This window comes from Acanthopagrus latus, chromosome 7 (assembly GCF_904848185.1).
Source record: "Acanthopagrus latus isolate v.2019 chromosome 7, fAcaLat1.1, whole genome shotgun sequence".
Taxonomy (NCBI): Eukaryota; Metazoa; Chordata; class Actinopteri; order Spariformes; family Sparidae; genus Acanthopagrus; species Acanthopagrus latus.
Window position 1 is genome coordinate 6,966,095 of NC_051045.1, and position 21,714 is coordinate 6,987,808.

Sequence of the window (21,714 nt, forward strand, 5' to 3'; positions counted from 1 at the left end):
TGTCAAAAACGTATAAACAAATAATAAACTGCGATAGTAATGCTTCAAGTTTTCTCAATTTTATTTGATTCCAGACATGAAAATGCAGCAAGAAATACAAGAACAAAAGTTCAATGAGCAAAAATCAAGAAATGAATCTAACACTGTTTCAGCACTGTGACTAGAGGGGGGCACATTAATCGTCTTTTCTATGGCACTTACTGCTTTGTGGAGGGGGACAACACTACGGGTGCTGGAGGTGCCACCCTGTCCATGAAGGAAAAGAGGTAATAGCGAGAACCGATACAGTGAAACCTCACGGGTTTCATTGGAATGTAGACAACAACACAAGGCCATTGTACTGTAAATACTAAACAAGGTCAAGCATCTCACATCACTGGGAGGAACTCATGGACAGGCTCTCATCAGGAACAGAGGCGTGTATCATGTTTTACTCCAAAATAAAGTTTTTCCACTTTGGATAAACGTAAATTGTTTATTGATTTATCATGAAGTATTGACAACAGAAACCCAAGATAAAACTGCAGGGAACAAGGCTCAGAGGAGAGAACCACTGGGCTGTGTTCAGGACCGCCCAACAGATTCAAGTTCATGAACAGACTGAAGTGTTTGTCTGTTTGGTTCTGATGTGTTAGTCGTAGCCATGAATAAATCATTTTGTAAAACCTGGATCATCACGATCATGAGCACAGCCTGGAGAGTCCTTGACATAACCCCGACGGTCACACCGTGATCCGCCACGGCTCCTCGTGTCTCCAACAGACCTCCAGTCCGATGTCACTGTACCGTAGCATAACTGTCTGCGCAGCTCAGACACAAAAGCAACACCACTTTAGATTGTCTTCACAGTAACAACTACAGCTATGTTTCAAATACACCTTTATTCATGAACATCAAAAAAATAACATTATTTACATTGTTGCTTATACATCATATATTTGAAAGCTATTTTTCCTCTTGAGTAGTAAAATACTTCAGTCTAGTGCTCAGGCTTACAGTTTAGTGCTCGTTTATCGAGTTTAGGTCTAGTATAAGAGATCTGAGGCTCATGCCAAGCCAGTCGTGTGGGGTGCAGCCTTGCAAAGCTGTGCAGCTTTTTTAATTAGTTAACATATCAAACATTCGGGAATTGATCGATGCAACTGACAGGCTTCATGATTATAATATTCTTTCATCAAATTCTGTAAAAAAAAAAATGCAGTCAGAGGCGATAACTGGACGTAATTACTGGTTGCAAAAGCTTTGTCCTACAGCAAAATGAAACGATGACATCTGTTAAGGTGAATGTAGTTTGACTATTTCTCCTACAGCGAAAAAGCATTAGCAACAATTTGAATTGTAAGCACGCGTCTCTGCATGTTCTCCGGCCGTTGTTTACCGCCTGTCTCTTTTGCGTAAGCGGCTTCACATTGACATACAAGGCAGACGGGAAAATGACAGCAGCAGCATGATAGCTTAGAAGTAGTAATCCATAGGTGAGTCACCGGGACACCGATAAGACGCGATAGAGAGTTAACCCAAATAATGGGTTTATAGAAACCATAAAAATAGCACAGAACAAACCGAGGTTATGTATGGCACATCTTTACATCACAAAGCAAGCTGAAAATATGAAAGACAGAAAATAAAGTCTATGAAGCTTGAAATTCACAAGAGTTGATATGTTGACATTTTTTTTTTTTTCAAAGAAACAATAGAAATAAGACCTACGGACACTGACAGCCACATTTTTCCTCTACTCTTCAAACTCTCCCCTATTGAAACGCTCTTAATTGTGTTTGTTCCCAGACAGTAATTACAATTTAATCACACGCACCCTCCACAATAAGGTTCTTGCTAAAGAGCCATTTTTTTAGGACTTCAGGACTGTATTCATGGTCCCAGTGTACTTGAAGTTATACCAGTGTTATGCAGGTGTGTGTGTGTGTGTGTTTAAAAAAAAAGGGAAACAAAAGCGAGGGAGATAATGTGTTGTTGAGATAGAGTTGAGAAGAATTATACGTGTCATGTGTTGTTTATCTGTGCTATATCGCCCAGTTTTACTCTCAGAGTAAAAGGTACCATATCTGTTTCACAAACACTGTTTTTAAAGCCTCTTATCGAGGTAAAAGGCGACTCGATGATATCCTTTGAGGTCATCACCCAGAAACACTTTTAAATGATTCCCCTCTTCTAAAAAGAAGTTGTATTTCTGCAGTACACTGATCAAATGTGCCCAATATTTGTCTTGGTTAGAGAAGAAGTATTTGTTAGATTGTTGTGTTTGATGCAGTCATTGGTCCTCGTGTCCAAGGTTTGGTTCATAGATCAATAATTTCACTGCTGACGCTAGCAGAGTCGTCGTGTCGGCTGACCTCCAAGTAACTTCGGGAACCCACCGGTCTCCCGGCTCTCCCTCGCACCGTCTCTGAGTCTGGGGTGATAAATGGCCGTGTGTCGTCCACTCCGTCCTCCCCCAGGTGCCCCGTTGATGTTCTGGAGGGACGAAGTGACACTGGGCAGGACACTGATGAAGGGACGCTTCCTGCCGTGTTCCCAGCCCACCTGTGTCCCTGGTGGGAGGGTGTCGGGGGAGCAGTCACTTGCCTGCTGGGCACGCTGCTGAGAACGCTGCCCCCTAGTGGCATGGAAGACTCTGTTGGGGCGTCGCTGCTCTCAGACATCTGAGGATCACTGTTTCTGCGGAGCCAGGGACCCTGGCTGACCCCTGAGCCCGGGGAGGGGGACTGTGAGGCTGGGTTCAAAGGATGAAACAAGCTCCCTCCTCCAAGCAGGTGTTCCCTGTGCAGAGCCTCGTCAATGCTGCGGGTCAGGTCGATGGGAGATGGGGGCCGCAGATCGAACTCATAAAGAGAGACGGAAGTGTCCCTATCCTGATCCAGACTGCCGCTCACTGAGCGCTGTGGAGGCCGGCCCAGCGCCTGCAGTCTCAGCAGGGAGCCTGTGGAGCCGTCAGATATGCCTCGCTCGGCTGAGTGGCCCCTATGGTTGCGTCCCCGGTTGCTGTCTTTGACGCAGCGTGGCTGTGCAATGGCCTGCTCGTGGTTCTGGTTCCTGATCAGACTCTTACTGATATCTGCTCCAGGACGCTCATGGCCAGTCCAGTTATTAGGCATCTCCCCTTGTCCTCCTCCTCCTCCTCCCCCTCCTCCCACCCCATTACTGTCAGACTTCCTACAGGGCTTCCCCCTCAGGCTCTGGACTATCTTGGACCAGCAAGTATGTCTCTGAGTGGAGCCTACAGACTGGCCAGGGGACGGCAGGTCTCCAGCTGCTCTGCCATCAGGTCCGCCCTCATCCCTTCCCCGGCAACTCTGAGGCCTCCAGAACACCCAGGAACCAAGGAGTAAGAGGGAGAATCCCCAGGCCAGCTCCAGGAGCCGGGCCCAGAAGTGCACCAGCCACCAGCCCCAGTTAAAACGTGTCCAGCTTCCTAGCAGTCCATAGAGCCATAAGGTGGCATGAACATGCAGCCCACAGCACAGCGCCCCCAGAACTGCACAAACTGCCAGCACTCTGGCCAGGATCACCACACTCCTCCTGCTCCCTGTCCAAGCCTTCCTCCTGGCCTCTTCAGGAACTCCAGGGTGGGGAATTGGAGGGCAGCGTATACGTGGAAATACATAGCAGAGGAAGCCCAGGCAGAGACCCAGACCCCAGCACAGGGACAGGACCTGCAGGGTGACGGGCACCACAGGGGACAGGGCTGGGGAAAGCAGATCAGCAGCCAGCAGCAAGGTACACTGCAACACAGCCAACACAGCCACCAGAGGAGGACGCTCCAAAGTTGAAGGGAACACACTTACTCCTGCGGCCCTCAGTGCAAGCAGTGCAATGGCCGCCTGTGTCCACACCAGCAGGTGTAGAGGCAGGTTGTAGAGGGCTGTAACTGCAGGGCGAGGGAGAAATTTCCGTGTTCCATAGGGGTCGATTAAAAAAAGAGCTGCCCGGAGGCCTCCGGCCAGAAACAGCAGAGCGTTGGCGAGTGCTAGCGCCCCCCGGTGAGGACAGTTTGTGCCAGGTGACAGCGTGAGGCCGAGAGCAGCACCTGCAAATAGGAGGAGGAAGAGGCTTGCCGAGCCGTAGACATGCAGCTCCCAGGCGAAAGCCAGCGTCCGGCTCAGGTCCCCCCAGTAGAGAAGTGTGGCGTTAGGGGAGGGGCTGGCGCTGGGTGAGGGGGCTGGATTATAAGTAGTGCGGGGAGCCTGGTGTGGATGTCCAAGGAGGATGGAGTGGTTCCTCTTAGCGATACCGGGCTGATATGTGGGGCTTAACCTCGTTCGGGTGACAGGTACAACACCTGTGGCAAGAAAGGATGACGTCCCTGGCAAAAGAGAAGCAGAGATTTGTTTTTTCAGCTTTTCGAATATATGAAAATTAAATGTTTAAAGTCAAATAAAAATAGGATACAAGTACATGACATACAATATTAGAGCCACTAGAGGGATGTAGCTCACCACCAAAGGGACGAGCTAGAACCAACTGGCTCCCTCTGCTCTGTGCAAGCCAACTTGTACAAGTCAAATTATCATCTTTTTTTCTAGTTCTTACTAAATTTGCATCAGTCTGTTGCTGCCCACAGCTGTTACATTGTGTCTCAAAGAATGGCTTCATAGGGGAACAATAGATCTAAACAACAGCTGGTGCGCCTTTGTGCAAGCAGAAATACACAGATAACACATCATGTACTCAATAAGGCAAATACAACTGCACATGTCATCCAAAAACAAGGCAAAATGCATCAACTAATTCCAGCATGTCCAGATTATCCTGGCCAAACTAACTGTGATTCTGATATGATCGAAAGTATCATCAAAATATGCTTAAAATGGCACTAAGACAGACTGGGATCAAGTTACCTTACATTTTGTTAAAAGATATTTTATTGGATCACAAATAGGACGCACATCTTTTGGTAATTCAACTCAGGACTATGGAGCTCGTCATTCACGATTATCCCGATTTACCACGTTCAACTTATTATGAGTGTTTATATCGCAATCTTACATTGTTATTTTCATTAAAGTTCTGAAATAGAAATGCTCCTTTACTTATGTTTTACAGTTCCATCAGCAACCATAACACACAAAAATGTCAGTAGGATTTGTACACCGTGCCACCAACATCATCCACCTTATATTCCTAAAGATAAAAGACACAATGCTGAGTTATTGTGTGGCTTGATAGGATTATATTATGTAATTAACAAGAACATCTGCATTACGTAACGTGGAACAGTGTCACAATGTGGGTGTGAAGGAGGAAACTCTCCTTTCTGATTTGCTGAATTATACAATGTATAACTACCTGGCGGGAGAAGACAACACCTTGACAGTGCGGCATCTCATTATCTCTCTCTCTCTCTCTCTCTCTCTTTTTCTCATGCACACACACTTCTATTTGTTCAAGGCACTCCACCTAAGATTCCTGCACAACCCTTGGAAACACCCAACCACATAATAATCGTGGGGTCATTCATCGCTGTGCGCTTTGTGAACTACTCGACTGTAAAGATAACACTCGCCATAAAAAAACAACACACAAGACCTGAGCAAGAGCTGGGAAAACAATGCAAAGCTGCCGCTAAAATCTAATTACAGGAAGACAGCAAACATGTAAAATGTAATGAAACTGTGACAGACAGGGAGCTGAGACGCAGTTGTAGCTTTAAGAGGAATCCATCTAGAACACACACGCATTTTAACTTGATGGATGGTGGAACAACATAATCAGTGGTAAAACGCTCAAACCATCAGACCCTCGGACAGCTTAAAGCACGTCCTCGCCGCATGGAAGACACCCATGAAGCTGACACACTGACTAATGACTCGCTCCAACATGTGTCTCACTTCCTGGCTCTCTCCCTCTCTCCCTCTCTCCCTCACTACACATGGGCGGGCACTGCCTACAGATCACAGACACACTTCTTTATTTATATAAACGTATGTTTTACTTCCTTCCCTCAAACTTCTTTTCTTTTTTTTTCTTTCTTACAGGAGCGAGATCCAGACACATTCCAGATGTGCCGATCACATTTCACAGCTGGATACACTTAAACCCACCCCTGCCACGGAGTTCTGTCTTTGACACACACACACACAACACCGCTTACCCTTGCTTTATATGTCCACGTGTTGCAATAAACTAAAAAATAAATATCCGTTTCAATCTCATCGGACTCGGACACAGACACAAACGTACAGCACAAACTTGTGCCGCCATGGATGCAACACAGCCTGTGACCTTCCGAGGGGCGTGACTTGACTTTAAATGTACTCATGAGACGCGAGTGTGAGTGTTTAAAAGTTATTAAGGTGTTGTTCTCATGGTATCTAAGAGACTGGCTCATATGCCCCATGTGTCACGCTTTTCCTTTTCCATCCATTTCTTTTTTTTTTCTCAACTCCCTCCCTTCATCCCTTTTCTCTGTGCATCTGGTTTTCATTAACCATCTCCACTCCCTGCATTTCTGTGCCTGTACCTTTCTCCTACCACCCCAATCGGCTCTCTCATCTGTATTCCCAACAGTCTCTTTTTAGACCCTACTTTCCTCTCGTCTATCTCTCTGGCTGGCTGCAATTCCGCCCGCCCCCCTCTTCACCTCTTGCTCATACTTTCTTTGCTCGCTGTCTCTACCCCACACAACTACCACCCCACTTTCCATGGAAATGTTTTGCTGCTTTTTCCCCCCCTTTGAAGCCTTTTTTTCCAGATTGTTCCAGTAAAAAATTGTCCCAGCTGCACAAATAACTCTATTTCACATCACCAAATGATCAGTACAGAGCACAAGACCCCCATTTCTTACCTGTCCTTGATGACTGTATAGTTGGGCTCGCTGTATTTCTCCCTAGTTGTCTTGTTTTGTTGAGTTGATTCAACATTTTTGCCTCCTGTGTGGTAGTAAGCGTACTAGTTGCAGATGTAGTTGTCTCGTTCTGCGTCGTGCCGTTTGAATGCGAACCACTTTGGGTGGTAACAGGTTGTGTGGTTGTCAGTGACTGTTTATGGACGGGGCCAGTAGTGGCAGTCGTGGTTTGGGGTAATGTCACAGCAGCAGAGGTCTCCTTTGGTGTAACTGTGGTGGTAGAAGGAGTGATCGCTGTCAGTTCACCTGAAAATTGGAGGAAAAACACATTTAAGTACACACATTCTCTACTCAAGTAGAGCAGACACTTGTGTAAATAATTTAAAAAAGAAAAGTGGTAAAAGAAGAACTGGTTCAACTCTTTTACTCAAGCAAAAGTAATAAAGTACAGGCTCTGAAATGTATTCATTGTATAAAATTGAAACATATCCCTCTGAAGGTCATTTCTGCCAGCCCTTTTTGTGGATCGCTCACCTGGTATGACTACAGTCCGAGGTGTCGTCTGTGTTACCACAGGCGACAGTGTGGCTCCTGTCTTTGACGTCGTGGAGGTTTGTCTGACTGTTGTGAGAACAAACGGGTCAGGCTTCAGGGTCTGACCGTCCGTCGGCGGCGCATTCGCATCAGAAGCTTTCGCTATTGCGGTCTGCGCTTTTGGCTGATACTGAGCCATTTCATCACCGACCGTTGGCAGAGATACAGGTGATTCCTCCTTCGTGATCATCACTGTTGGAATATAACCCGATCCCAAACCCTGCAAATCATCATCCTCCGTCTCTTTAACTGATTGCACCTCTGGATTTCCTGCTTTTACTGGCTTATCACCCGCAGACTGAGCGACAGCAGAGGAGGACAAAGTGGGCTGAGGTGGAGTGAGGCCTTTTGTAGTAGCATCTCCTTTCGTTAAAGCCCTGATGAGTGCTAAACTAGCTGTATCAGTCCTGGGCCTGGAGGCAGTTGGTTGAGTTACTAATGGCCTGCTGCTGAGGTTCTGCGTAGAAAGGGCAGATATAAAAGAAGGAGGCGACTGCGCAGTAGGTCGGGGAATCATTTGCCCCTGTTGCACTGTGTTCATTGTTGTCAGTCTATCTTGAGCTGTAGCTCTGATAGGCACATCGCTGCGCCCTCTGGGAGGAAGAGAGGGCCAGAATCCAGCAGTCTGCTTGGTTGGCTGAGGTGATGAATCCCCTGGCAGGCCCAGGTGGGGGAGGGAGGACGAGCCGATGATGGTTTGGGCTTCTAAAGGATGGAGGAGTGAGATGAGGAAGCCCAGGAAAAGGCGAGACACGGGAGCCATGGTCGGCCTCTGAGTGGTGAGCAGTGACTGGTCCCTCTGGCTGTCTGTCAGTGCGTCACAACATCCTTCCACTGCGTTTCTGTTAACAGAGAGAGAAACAGATATTCTTTTACATTTCATGATAAAAAGCACTGTAGGCATGGAATCATTTATACCACACAGAATTCTCATTTATTCAGCAATAATAGTCCATCGTTCATAAAATAGTGTGAATCAGTGAGAATTTGTAATGATGTCTTATTTCAGGAGTGCATGATGCAGCCTTTCGATGCTGATTCAGAGGGCTTGTCAAGGACACTCCCACAAGGTTTCAGCAGCATGACACCAGCGGAAAGACACAGGCTGTGGTGAGGTGTACAGTTTCATAGTGTACGGCACATATGCCGACACACAGATGCAGCTTGTAGCTTCTGTAAAAGGTAGCACTTCAAAAATGATCGAGCCAAAAAGAAAAAAGAAGCGTCCCAGATGGTTTTATTCAGTGACAGACGGGCACGTTGACTCTTCTCCTCGCTATCTCTGCCATAAAATGTTCTTTGGCTGAATGTCAGCTTCCTTCTCCTCCATCGTTTTTTTGGTTCCAAGCAGCGGGACTCTAACTCTTGTTCCTGCGAGTTCTGCCTGAGTCATGGATGCCAGGAGCCCGACAGCTGTACCCTCTGAGTGTGCCGAGGCTCAGAGAGCCCAGTGACACAGAGAGAGCCCGCGGGCCCTTGAGGATTACACAATCCTACGAGTCATCGAGCTAAACAGCTGCCAGTCGCATCCCCTCAACTTATCAAAAAACACCCCTTTCGTAAACCTCTGCTTGCTCAAACCAGTCTCTGGCTATGACTCACAGTGGGAGATAACCTTGGGGGCGCAGTCGGGATCGTGCTGAAACTTTGGGGAGGAAAAGCACAAAAAATAGAAATCACTGCCTATGGATGAATTCATTCTGCTGCCTATGACTCACCTAGGGGCCCATTCAAAGCAGCAATGTGTCACTCCCTCCGAGAAACTACTGCAGCTGGCAAATCGTGCTCATGAGCACATGTAAAGGAGGGCGTGATATATGTGAGGACATGGAAAAAGCGTGTTGAAGTGTGTGCGGACAAGGGGGTCGGTTACCGAGCAGCGAGCTGCACAGCACACTGTAACGTACGTGAGAAAATAAGCGCACAAAAAATGCAATCTGAGCTTGTGCTTGAGCTCATCTCAATTCAGTAAATGTTGGTGGTGTTACACACGAGCAGCTGACTAGAAAACTGTCCATGAGCGGAGTAATAGAAGTGGCTGTATATCTCAATCTCCACCCACTCACAGTAGCCTCAATGTTTATTTTCCTTCCTGTCTCAACCACCTCTTCAGCGCTCAGTCTAGTCGGCTGTTGGCCAATCCACCCTCTGATTAATCCCTGTTTTTCCCCCTCTATTGTTTTTCCGCCTGTCCCCCATTAAACTGGAGTTGTTTCATCACAGTCCAACGACGTGTTTCCAGGTGACTGTTGCAAGAGGCCCCTGATGATTGGGAGATAAGGTGGATGTAAGAATGCGGAGATAAGAAATATGAGTATGCTTGCGTAAAGGAGGGGCAGGAGGGAGACGGAGATGGAACGGCCGAGGAGGGATGGTGACGGTAATGAGGCTGACAGTGGAGGGTACAGCGAGGGAGGGAAAGCTGTGACAAAATTAAGACGGAGGGACGTGGTGAGGGATGTAAATTTAGACAACGTAGAGATGGCTAGTTGATAGAAACTGACAGGAACGATGAGTCACGAGGGAATTATGTGTCAAGATGAACAGGTTTGTTGTGGTCCAAGCAAAGACACGGCGGTCCGTCCAGGAAGGCATGCGGAGAAACTAAGCCTGCTTCACCTCTCCGCGGAGGTTAACTGGCAGGTGCGCGGTCCCTGGCAGCCGCACACATAAACAACCTGTCTATTGAGAAATGGCTTTTCGTAAACGCGCCACTATCTTGAGCGTGTCAGGCAGCCTCTGCGTTTGCATGAGGGTAGGTAGTAGAGATTAATGAGTCTCAAAAGGCATTTGGCCATATAAGCTTAAGTGAGAGGAGAGAAAGACTCTGCCGCTGTATTTGAAACGCTGTCAACGTTAATCTCATCTCCACACACGGCGCCATAAGCGCAAGCACACACACACGCACAGCAGTGGTTCCCCACAATGTTTTCCTTGACTGGATTTATACAATTTGACTTCAATTTTCATTGAGCTAATACAAATGGAGTAAGTTCAGGCTGATTGGCAGCTCCTCTAAGCAGTCTGAGTTCTGCTCGTTTGGGTTTTGGCTCCAGTATAAACCTATATGCTTTCAGGCCATCACCGAACATCCATTGTGTACTTTCAACAGTCCGTAAAATACAGACACACACTCTCACAAATAAGACAGCCGTCCCTCTGTGACTGTCCACAGGGAGAAGGCAGATGGGTGCTTGGTCACTGAGAGTATTTTTATCATGTTGAGCGCCTCGGGGCCTCGGGGGACATGTCACCCTGTATTTAATTTGCAGTGGGTCTTGCATGTTGTGTATATGCCGTCTCACTCTCTCTCTCGCACAATACGTTCTTTATCCAGCGCAGGAAATGCTCACACGGATAACGTCCACTAGAACAGCAGCAAGCAGCAATCTGAAGATTACTATAAACTCCTTGCCCACATTATAGACCTGTTGGTTATACAATCACAGGACTAGGCACAACAGCAGCTGTTACTAATCAGCTAATCTCTGCAGTGGTGATGTCATGTCTACACCAATTTACGAATATGACCAGTTAATGTCCGCGCTTTATTAAGGGAGCCATGCAGAGGGGGTTGGGGTGGGCAGTGAACTTGGAGAATCTGCCTCTTTCTTGCAAATGCTCTTTCTCCTCTCTGCCAGATTCCAGACAGTCTGGCAGTGCGGATTTTCCATTAATTTGAGCGAACATTTCCAGAGGCGGACATAAGTCGGTTTGTGAACAAAAAGATCTGTGTCTGTTCACAAAGGCTTGTCCAATGGACATTTGACTCAATCATTTCTGGGTACCAAGCTTCAATCCGTTCTAATACTGACTGTCCCACACAGACAGGAAACCGTCCACTACTCAAAGATAGCATTGCATATCTGGTCGTTTTTGTAATCGGCCAGATCCTGATAGAAATTGCAATTTAGCTAATTTTATACTGTAAATGTATTTTGGCAAAGGTCTTATATTGTGGCTTCTAAAATAAAGGGTTTTGTTGAAAAACATGTTCATATTCCTTCAACCAGCGAAAGAGTATTATGATGAAGTAAATGTTGTTTGCACAATGTAATGTCAATGTTAATGTAAGGAACCGTCACGAAAGAAAGATACAGAAATAAATACTGATGACCCCACGTCACTTACACACACTATTTTTTTCTCTCTTGGCATCACAATGTTAATCATTAATCGATTAATCGCTGTTGAGATTTAAACTAATTCAAAATATATTAACCGACAATCAGAGACTGTCACAAATACATCAAAAAGAATCTTATTACAAATTGTAAGGCTTGCTTATCAAATATGTCAAAACAAAATGCTGCTATGACAAACTGAATTAATGCACAAGCAGTTTTTGAAAATGCAAGAACACCTTCGATATGAGCTGATGCTTTTACATTTAAGACATTTAATAACGTCAGCATGGGTTGGAACAAACAGCTTTGTTGAGGAAAAACTCCCAAATTACTTTATATATTATTGACCTATAATTGATTGTTAAGGCAGCCAACTATAGATTTATGAAATTGCCTAAAATTTGCATCCCTGCGATGGACGGTGTCTATCAGTTAAACCCTAGTCTGGACCAAAGTGGTGGCCTGACTGTCCGATGCTGCATTTACAGCAAGAATTCCTAAAAAAAAAATGACCCAGCCCTGGTCTCCGTCAGTACATGTGCGATAATGTGGACACATGCTTTTGCGGTGTGTCAGTGCATGAGATTACAAGACAGTGTTGACAGTGTCCGTCACCTGTTTTGACTCGTACTCAATGTCAAGGTGGCTCACTAATTAGCAGGACTTAACAGTGAAAGTCACACATGAACGGAGAAGCTCTCAGTTGAGAAGAAGAGCTCATTAATGGAGGACGGGTGAGCACGCGACTGGAACAGTCCAAAATAAGACCAGGCACAAATCCTTCCAAAAAAAAAAAAAGGACAAGAAATTGACAGTAAGAATCAGATAACAGGGGAGGAGAGGTAGAGTAACAGGGTTTGTGCAGAGACAGCAATAATGAACAGACACAGAGCAAAGACAGAGGAATAGTGATGATGGACACAGGGACAAAGAGAGGGACAGAGTGACAGCGAGGACGGACTGGAATATGCCAGCAGAGAGCTGTGTGTCACTGTGGACCTCTGCACTGCAATGCTTCCTCAGTCCGACAGAGCAGTTCACCTACTTGCCATGCAGATGTATAACTTGTTTGTACTGTGCCGTGTAGGGGGAGAGGTGAGACTGTGAAGCAGTGTATGTACATGAATTTGTGTGTACGTGAGACAGAGAGAGAAACAGAGCAGCGGGGGAAATGGGAGAGGGAGTATGTGTGGTTAACTTGGTATGCCGGTAGTGGGGGGAGGTCGCTGGTTTGACCGTTAAGAATTCCACACCTTGAAATAACATATGCAATGCAAACAGCCCCCGCAATATTCTCTTGCTTATTTCAACAAAAACAAAAATTTGAATGAAACGGACATCTCACTTTTCTGTTTGAATGAAGTCGATTTAGATATCAGGAGACATTTTGAGCTCATATATTCTCCGGGAAGATTTCCAGGCGAGGTCACCCAACTTCCAGACCTCTGCCTTAGATTAAAAGCTGTCCATTTAGCTCTTAAGACAAACCAAAGCTTGTTAAAGATGCCTTCCTTGTGGCGCTCTACTGCCCGGAAGGCGGGGGGGGGGCAGTGTCAAAACTCCAGTGGAGCAACCGACCACACAGCGAGGTCATGCCATATGAAGAGAGGAGGCTCCAGAACCAATCGTGGATGCTTTTGATCCCCAGTCGAAGAGGATGTCCAGCTTGAAAGTGCTGAGCCCCGAAACATCTTTGACTGATGTTCCGCCTTCATGCGCGCCACAGATCAAAGGCTGAAGGTCAGCCTTAAAGGGCGAGGCACTTTTACTGCACTGTGACTACACAACACACACACACACACACAAACACACACACACATCTTGAAACACACAGCCCAGGTTAAAAAACACAGGCTGTGAATATTGACATGTGTTGGGCGACCATGCAAAGTAAGCTCACCAGAGAGTTTGCATTGTGGACATAGTTTCAGCAAATCATTACGAATTGAGCTTCAAATTTGCGCGCGCACATTCCCCGAAACACACCCAGAGAGATAGCGAGTGCGGTGACTGATTGGGACAGCTGCTAAACCATGTCAAGCCGCAAAACACTTTCAGGAAAAGAGATTACAGGCGTTGCGAGTCGTAACCGTGTGCCTGCTGCGGGGAGTTAACCACAGCTAAACTTCAACCCAAGAGACTCTCACATTGTTCCAGCTGGATGCAATAAAGTGACTGCTGTGTTAAGTGGTGTGTGGCAATCACTGCAACTGCAGACAGATTGTATTTTGTACATTGTCCTTGGTGCATATAAACAAACTTATAAAAAACCTAATTATGCATTTACTGGACCACTAGCACCATAAAAGACCTGAGGCGCAGATTGTGTCTGGTGCTTGGTAGGTTTGTGCTTCAGTGATATACTGAAGTCTTGATGTATGTTTAATTTTCCACTATTATGACAGTTCGGGACTGCCTGTTCTGGGAAGTTTGTTATGTCTGCTGTTAACTGGAAGGTATTGTTTAACTGTACTGCCTGCTTGAAAGTGTCTGGCTACAGAATGTGGATGAATGATCACTTTACTTTACAAGCTAAGTCGTTAACATAAGCCATTTATAGGCTACTCAATACTGAGGCACGTAGTCGTGGCTCATCATCTGTCTTGTTACACTCTTTTACTCTTTAAAAAGCCCACTTCTGCATGAAGACACTATCAAAACAGCCGGTAAATCCCTCTTGAGCCGCTTTACAAATGGATAGGGCCTTTTTCTCTTGTCAGTGGATCAGCGTGTGCTGTTTTTCTTCTCAATCTGAAGTTGTCTGGCAGGGCTCTGCGTTACATCCAGTAGCGCTTTGGAGAAGCTCTGCCTGCAAGCTCCCAGTGCGTGCACGGCGCATTTGTTTTCAACTTTTTTTGCCGTCTCCTTCCACTGAATGCGTTCAAATCCTGATGAGGAACAGGTGAATCCAGATCCTCTGAGTGCTGCAGCCATTGTGCTTACATGTTGCGACTGGACAAGTCTCATAAATTAGCCGTAAAACACACACAACATGCTGCGCACCTGCCAGAAGTGGTCTAATGGAGGAATAGTACCTCTCTTGTAGCTGTTTAACCAAAGCATATTTACAGGCAAGCCTTTTCAAATGACGAGGTTTCCTCTTCCTAAGTTTCCTGGAACATTCGGTCACTTGTATTTGCTATGCAAATTGACTGAAATCCGAGAAGCTATATCCAGAGGTGTGTAACTGCCACTCAAACAAGGATCATTTTTAAGATATAAATGTCTCTGGTGATGGGAAACTTAAAGAACTAAATCTAATGGCCACTTTTAACATAAAATGGGACAAAATAAATAAACATATGTAAGATATTGTGTTAAAATATTACTTCAGCCAAATGCATAGTGCTTGAGTAAAAGTCTTGAAGAAAGTATTTTTGAGTGTCAAAAGTACAAGTAAAAGTAAATTGTACATATATTTACATGTACACTGTATACATGAAGTTAATGGATTATTGACATGCCTGATTACTGTATGATATTCAGCATTTTCTGATTATTGGAATCAGCATTTTGTTTTTTCTAATCCCCACTTCTGATAGAATACATTCATGGCATTTTTTTTACTTTGACTCTGATGCAGCATGAAATCTGCAGAGTAACTAGAGTTATCAAATACATGTGGTGGAGTAAAAAGCTCAGTTTTTCCCTCCTAAATGAAGTGGAATGGGAGTATAAAGAAGCAGAAAATGGAGACACTTTAGTTCAGTAAATATGATCAGTTACATTCTTTGATTCCATCCTCCACACTAGCATCGTTAAAGGTGCACTCTGTAGTTTCAGACAGAAATTTGAATCGGAGGAAACAGATTTTCATTGACTGATTTATAATTAAATACGTTGTTCATAGTTGGCGGACCCTGCCACCTTTCTAGCTTCAAACATCTTTCTGGGGACCTTCTTTTCCTCTGAGAACAGCCCGTTTATTCACTTATGGAAAAATAAAATATTTCCGAGTTTTCATTATTAGCTCAGGAATATCATAACTACTGAAGTGTTTAATTTTGAGTTTGAATGTCTTCTCCAAAACCTCATAGTGGCCCTTTAACGTTACACCTAAAAGTTTGCAGTCAGCCAGCTGGCCTAAGTAACTCAACTGTACCCTAGCTTAAGTAAGTTAGTGAGCTAGTTGGTGAGTTAACTGGTTAGCTATAGGGTGTCCATGTAAACTTTGCTACCATGAAAGTCGAGTCATAGTTTTTTTTTAATCTTGAATTTCATACAGGTGCTATTTAATGTTATATATCAATCACCTGCCGATGTTATTATTTACCACCTGGTCATGAAATGCAGAAGCTAAAAGGCAGCTGTGTGCGTTAAAATTACCACCCCAATGGCAGGGAGACAACGAAATGGCTTCAACTGACGCACTAACAAAGCGGACATGATTAATCCTTTATTACTGATAACAACAAATTAAAGAGAACAGCTTGTTTATTCACTTTTGGAAAACAAGTAAGATTTCTGAGTTTTATATTATATTATCTCATTAATATCATCATATATAATTTTTAATTTAAAATTTCTTCTCCAAAACTACATAGTGCCCCTTTAACTTTCCACCCTTAAAGTTGGTGGTTAGCCAGCTAGCCTAAGTATCTCAACTGTCACCTGGCTAAAGTAAGCTAGTGAGCCAGTTGGTAAGTTAGTTGGTTAGCTATACAGTTTCCATGTAAGTTTTAGTTTTAGTTCAAAATCTTTAATTTAATATCTAATGTTACTTAGTGTATATTAAAATATACACGTTATTATCTACCGTTGGTCACGAAAGGCAGCAGCTAAAAGGCGGCTAACGTTAACGTTGCCATCCCAACGGCAGGAAGACAACGTGATGGCTTCAACTGACAGAATTTACCCAGCACCAACAAAGCAGACGTGATTAATGCCTTATTACCAACAACAACACATGTCGGAAACCGCCAACAGGTAAAATGTAAAAACCCTCACTGTGTTAAATTAATCTTAATTGCCGGTTATTTTTTTTTCTTCTTCTTTTTTTAAACGTGAACCGACGGTTGGTGCCACGGCACAGGTAGGAGCAGCGTCACGCGTGGATCACTGCGCCAAGTCTCGCCGCATAGCAGCCGCTCCACAACTGTTATCTCCCAAGTCCTCATACATACCTGCGGGTGTGTGCAGCTCCTCTCTCTTTCTCTCTTTCTCTCTCCGATGGCGTCCTCTGCGGCAGCAGCGTACGAGGACGATCACATACCGACGCGGGAGAGAAAAAAAAAAAACCCACAAACGTTAGTCCCGGTTCACCGCTGCGTGCAGGTGAAAACGCTCCTCTATCGACACACGGCACGGAGAGGTTGCATTCGGCAGCCTCTGCACCACTGCCAGCTCTCTATCCAGGAGCTAGTGAGGGAGATGTCCGCCCCCTCCAGCCGCTCCATCTCTCTCTACATCGCTCCCTCCCTCTCAGTTTTTTTCTCTCTCTCTTTCTCTTCCTCACAAGCGGATAAACACGATCGCCTCCAACGCTCCCGCCTGGCACGTCTGTTACGCAACAGCGGTCCGGCACGCAGTTTCACATTGAGCACACTTCATCTACCCTTTTTTTAAACAGAGAGCAGCGTGTTTAGACAGTGCCCAGTGGAAATATGACGACACTGGCAATTGACATCGTCATCATCATCACACAGTATGCAGTGCTACTATCCAGGCTCAGGGTTTTTTTGTTTTTGTTTTTGTTTTTTTCTCTCACAGATTAAAGCTGGGAATAACCTTTCCGTGCTCTAAATTGGGCCGTTAACGTGGTGTGAAAAAGGGAGTGTCCTGTGGAGAGACAGGTGAGAGAAGTCACCTGACATTTCTTGGCACAGTGATGCACCAGGAAAAAAGGAGGACAATGAGCCAGGGAACAAAGGTGTGCATGAAACTCTAGCTCCCTCTCCTCTCCTCGCCCTCCAACCAAGGTTTTTTTTTTTTTTTTGCTTAGTTTTGTGCAGAAGGGGAGCGAGGCCATCCAGAGCCAAGATGATACTGTCTCCTCCTGCTGCACCTTGGCTCCATGCCTCCTCCTCTTCACCCCCCCACCCCATCATCTGATTGTCTCTCCGGCCTTCACACGAACACAAACACACCGGTTTGGACACGCATGCAGGCTGAGACTGCAGCTAGAAAAAGCCCAAATTCACTCACTGTAGATTTCCCCCACAGGAAGCCTCTCTGTACCTGTGTGTTTCTCTGCGTGTCACGTTCATTAGATCCCACTACTCGCTGTACCTCTTGAGTCCCTAAAAATAACCTGTGCGGCTCAGAGGATTGTCCTAATGCCATTACATTACTACTGAGCCAGCAGGAGAGAAGGCGCCCGGGCGAAAGGGGTTGGGACACAAAGAGCGGGAACATTTTCAAGATGGTAATCACATTATTAAACATGGATTATGGCTAATATTCTATTGGGGATAAGCTATCAGACCCTATAGATACATAACGACACAGTGGGATATAAGAAAAACAGGGAGGGGGAAGAGATGTTATGCAATTTAGATTATAAACACACCTAGGTATTTTGTTTGTGTGTTTGCAGCTCTCTATCTGCTGTGTGTGTTGTATCATACCAGCTGATTGATATCCAGTTATGTTACTGCTGTAATAAGATAATCGTAATCCGATGTACCAGAGGGGGGTCCAATTCATCCGACATCCTCAAACAAAAAGAAAACACCCCGAGGTGTCTTCTTTCTTTCTGCACAGGTGCCCTCTTCCTCTTGTCTGAACGTTTAACAAGCCCAAGCTCAGCAAGGTCTGAACATCTCCTGTGCTGCTTTCGCTGAGCAAAATTTAGACCTTTTCTTTCAAAATGAAGGCCCTGACACGAGGCGACCTCTGTCCTCCTGTCCCAGTTAACAGCTCCCAATTAGTCTTAAAGGAAAAGTTCACCTGAGAGAGAAAAGTCACTCATTATCTTCTTGCATTTGTATAAAAAAACATTTGTTGCATGCTTTCAAACAACTGAAGAAGATGCTGTTATTAAAACGTAATGAAATAATGATAGTGAAACTAGAATGGCACGCAGTAGTGCGCATACCAAAGTCCAACAGTCCTGTTTTTGTACTCGCTCATAGATAACATAGAAGTTAATGGGGTCTATTCTGGGCTGAGACACCTTAAAAAGACTGAAATTAACTTTTTTTTTTTATCAGTTTGGGAGACTGGGATTGATTTCTTTGTTTTGTTTTGTTTTTTTTCTGCAATGTTGGTTTACTGTGAAGCTCCAGAAATGTTTTGGGTTTTTTTAAACTAAACTTCACCAGACTTTTTCATCGGCATGGAGGTGAGTAGAGCTGGATTTTCATTTTTGAATGAACCCAAGTGCTGACACTGTTTTGTCAGACAGTTGAAATATAGGTGAGTTTATATGATGACACTGAGAAGCCTCAACATTTATTATTGAGTTATTTTTTTGTACACACTATATTGCTGATTTCTGTGACATATTGTTGATATTGCAAATGAAATGTGTGTAGAATATGACTTTATCACAAGACAACTTGGCCTGTGTTGGTTGCATTTTTAAAGCCCTGATGAGGTCTCTTCAGAGTTTATCCATCAGTCAATTAATAAAAGATTTGTATTATAATCAGAGTGCCTCAGATTTTTACAGAATGCCAAACAAACTTATGGATTTCCATTACAAGTAAGCTGGAGAGTCACTTTTTTAATTTATTTTTTTACACAACAGAAATTCTTATTTTTAATTAAATAATTGAATCTGAGACTTAAATTACCTAAACGTATGAGTGTATGTTTGCATGTCCCACTTAGACATGAACAAATGTCAACCCATGTGACTTTTACATATATCACCCTTTGAGTGACAGCTCTTCATACGGGCAGTTTTTAGCAGGCTTTAAATAAAGTGAGAGGGGAGCTGTATTTAGAGCTCGCTAAATGAACAATTTCTTAAAAAGGAAGGAGTTCTCTGCACTGACATACACCGAAACCACACATGGAACTCATCCTACCCCACACCCATATATACGAACAGTGGATACTGTTTCTACACCATCTTTGTCCAGGAATGTGGTGAATACATTCCACTTAGTCATTTGAATTGATCCCTATAGTGGGAGCTTTGAAATTTAACTCTGGGGCAGACGTTTCTCCCTCCTAATCTATACGGCATTGAACCTTAATCACAGCCAGCCAAGTGGAGATCCTATCAGATGGTAGAAAGTATTCATTTTCTCCACAAAATAAGCCTCTTTCATTAAGAACAGCCAGGACCTTCATATGCTAACATCCACGTGCACACACACAAGTCAGAAAAGCTTCAAATCTCCAATATGTCTTGCAGCTCTGTGCTCTCAGTCTCTCTCTCTCTCTCTCTCTCTCTGTGGCTTTCCCCCTCACCCTGGTTGTCTAGACACAAAAGAATAATCTCCCCAACTCCGGGCCCCAAAGAGAGACTTCCATGTGGGGACCGCACCGCCCGTCCCTCAGGCTCCCCCACGGCTGCCTGTAGCAGCGTTGGGTTTCACCACATCTAAGGTGAATCAACACAAGTCTCTTTTAATTCTATCCATTTTCGGTATCGTATCAGATACTGTTATATAATACATCTGTAACTCTTCAAGAATAACAACATCCATCATTTTCAAGTAGCAGGCAGACTGTGGATGTGGATGAGACCATTTTTGGGCTCATATAGGGGAGAGAAACGTACTCACATCTGGATATGTATAAAAACCAAATAATGAAACTGAAAATAATAATCATTACTTTTAATTGAACCTCCTTTTACAAATATGGTTAGCTTGAAAAGAAAAAAGTGATTATACCGAGAAAGAAATATATGAACATTTTCCACAATCAGTTTCAAACTTCAATCCCAGCTAGGAATTGCTTATTTTTATTATCATTACTATCCAAAATCCTGCAAACTGTTCATACATCAATGTATATTAAATAACTGTACGTACGTTGCTATATTTTATGTATAACATAACTCCTAGCCACTTCATTAGAAACACCTGTGGAATGTAACAGCACATGCAGCTACATAGTTGATGATGATCAAGGTGAATAAACTATTTTCATGGCGCTGTCAACGAGGTGATCCCAAATTGATTGGAAAACTTGTTATTTACACCCTTGGCGCACAGTATCTTCCTACCCATCCACCCACCCACCCATCCATCCATCCGTCTCACCTCTTATATCATGGTAGCTATCTCTTCATCATCTCTTGTTAACCATCTGCCTGTTTTATCTGTGGACTGTATTTCTCTTCTGATTTTCCAGAAAATGAATATCATGATACACTGTATATCAATGTTTTTTTTCCCCCTAAAATTCAATATATCATGAAATTCAGAATAAGTCCCACACATCCCTCTACCTCCATTATGATGAAGCCGCCTCTCACATCCTGTCAATCAGACACAAATCAACTCAGTCCTGCTGCTGCACATCTGGAAGTAGAAAGAGGCCTTTCCCCTCTGCAGGCGCTCTAAACGTGGCGCCCCCTGGTGCCCGCAGGTGCACAGTTACAGAAGTCCTTTCAACTAAGCAACTCCCGCGGGCAACACGCAAACTGAGACCCACCTCTTACATAATGGTCAGGCGACTGTTGTCTTGTTGTAGTCTTTGTGTATCAAAATGTGTGTGTGCTGCTTTTTTCTTTAAAATTCATGTCACCACCTCCAGCGCACTTTCACCTTTCTGCCTTAAAAAATAAAAAAAAAATCTCTTTTTCTCTCTCAAGTCTATTTTTACTCCTCCTTTCTTCTCCGCTGTGACTTGAAGCTGGCCCCCAGCTTCTGTCCAGCTCAACTGGAGTGGGGATGAAAGCTGACTCACATATTCATTAACACGCATGGCTGCACACTTCCGCAAATGAACAACTTCTATGGATGCAAGACGTGCACACGTCGATATGCACAGAATGCAATGGCTACATGCACAATGCACCTGCTCACCAAGGCCAGCATGCCAGAACTGAGCTTTCAAATTAGGTCAGATCAAGGGGTTTGATGGCCATGAGGGCTGTTGAGACATCTGAGGATAATTTCTCTCCACGTGTAATTCAAATGAACTAATATGTTGCTCCCTCGTTGCCATAAAGGGCCAGAAATAGGTCAGACGCCCCTAGAGACGTGTTCAAGTTGCACCAGAGACAGTAAAACTGCCCCCCAGATAACTGCAATCCCTGCTATAAAAAGACCAGCTGACACCGCC

At 44.5% G+C, this 21,714-nt stretch overlaps 1 protein-coding gene and 1 long non-coding RNA gene across 2 annotated transcripts; one reads left to right on the top strand and one right to left on the bottom strand.

Annotated features, from left to right (window-relative positions):
- Nucleotides 1-862: 862 nt before the first annotated feature.
- Nucleotides 863-17,117, bottom strand: LOC119022390 (proline-rich transmembrane protein 3). The gene is made up of 4 exons (XM_037103183.1): nt 16,650-17,117; nt 7,340-8,241; nt 6,806-7,111; nt 863-4,324 (listed from the first exon to the last, which is right to left on the bottom strand). Exons 2-4 carry the CDS (start codon nt 8,160-8,162, stop codon nt 2,301-2,303), a joined length of 3,153 nt encoding a protein of 1,050 aa, XP_036959078.1. The 5' UTR covers nt 8,163-8,241; nt 16,650-17,117; the 3' UTR covers nt 863-2,300.
- Nucleotides 16,176-17,654, top strand: LOC119022393. The gene is made up of 3 exons (XR_005075900.1): nt 16,176-16,452; nt 17,236-17,318; nt 17,478-17,654. It is a non-coding gene; the product is annotated as an uncharacterized LOC119022393 (long non-coding RNA).
- The last annotated feature ends 4,060 nt before the right edge of the window (nt 17,655-21,714 follow it).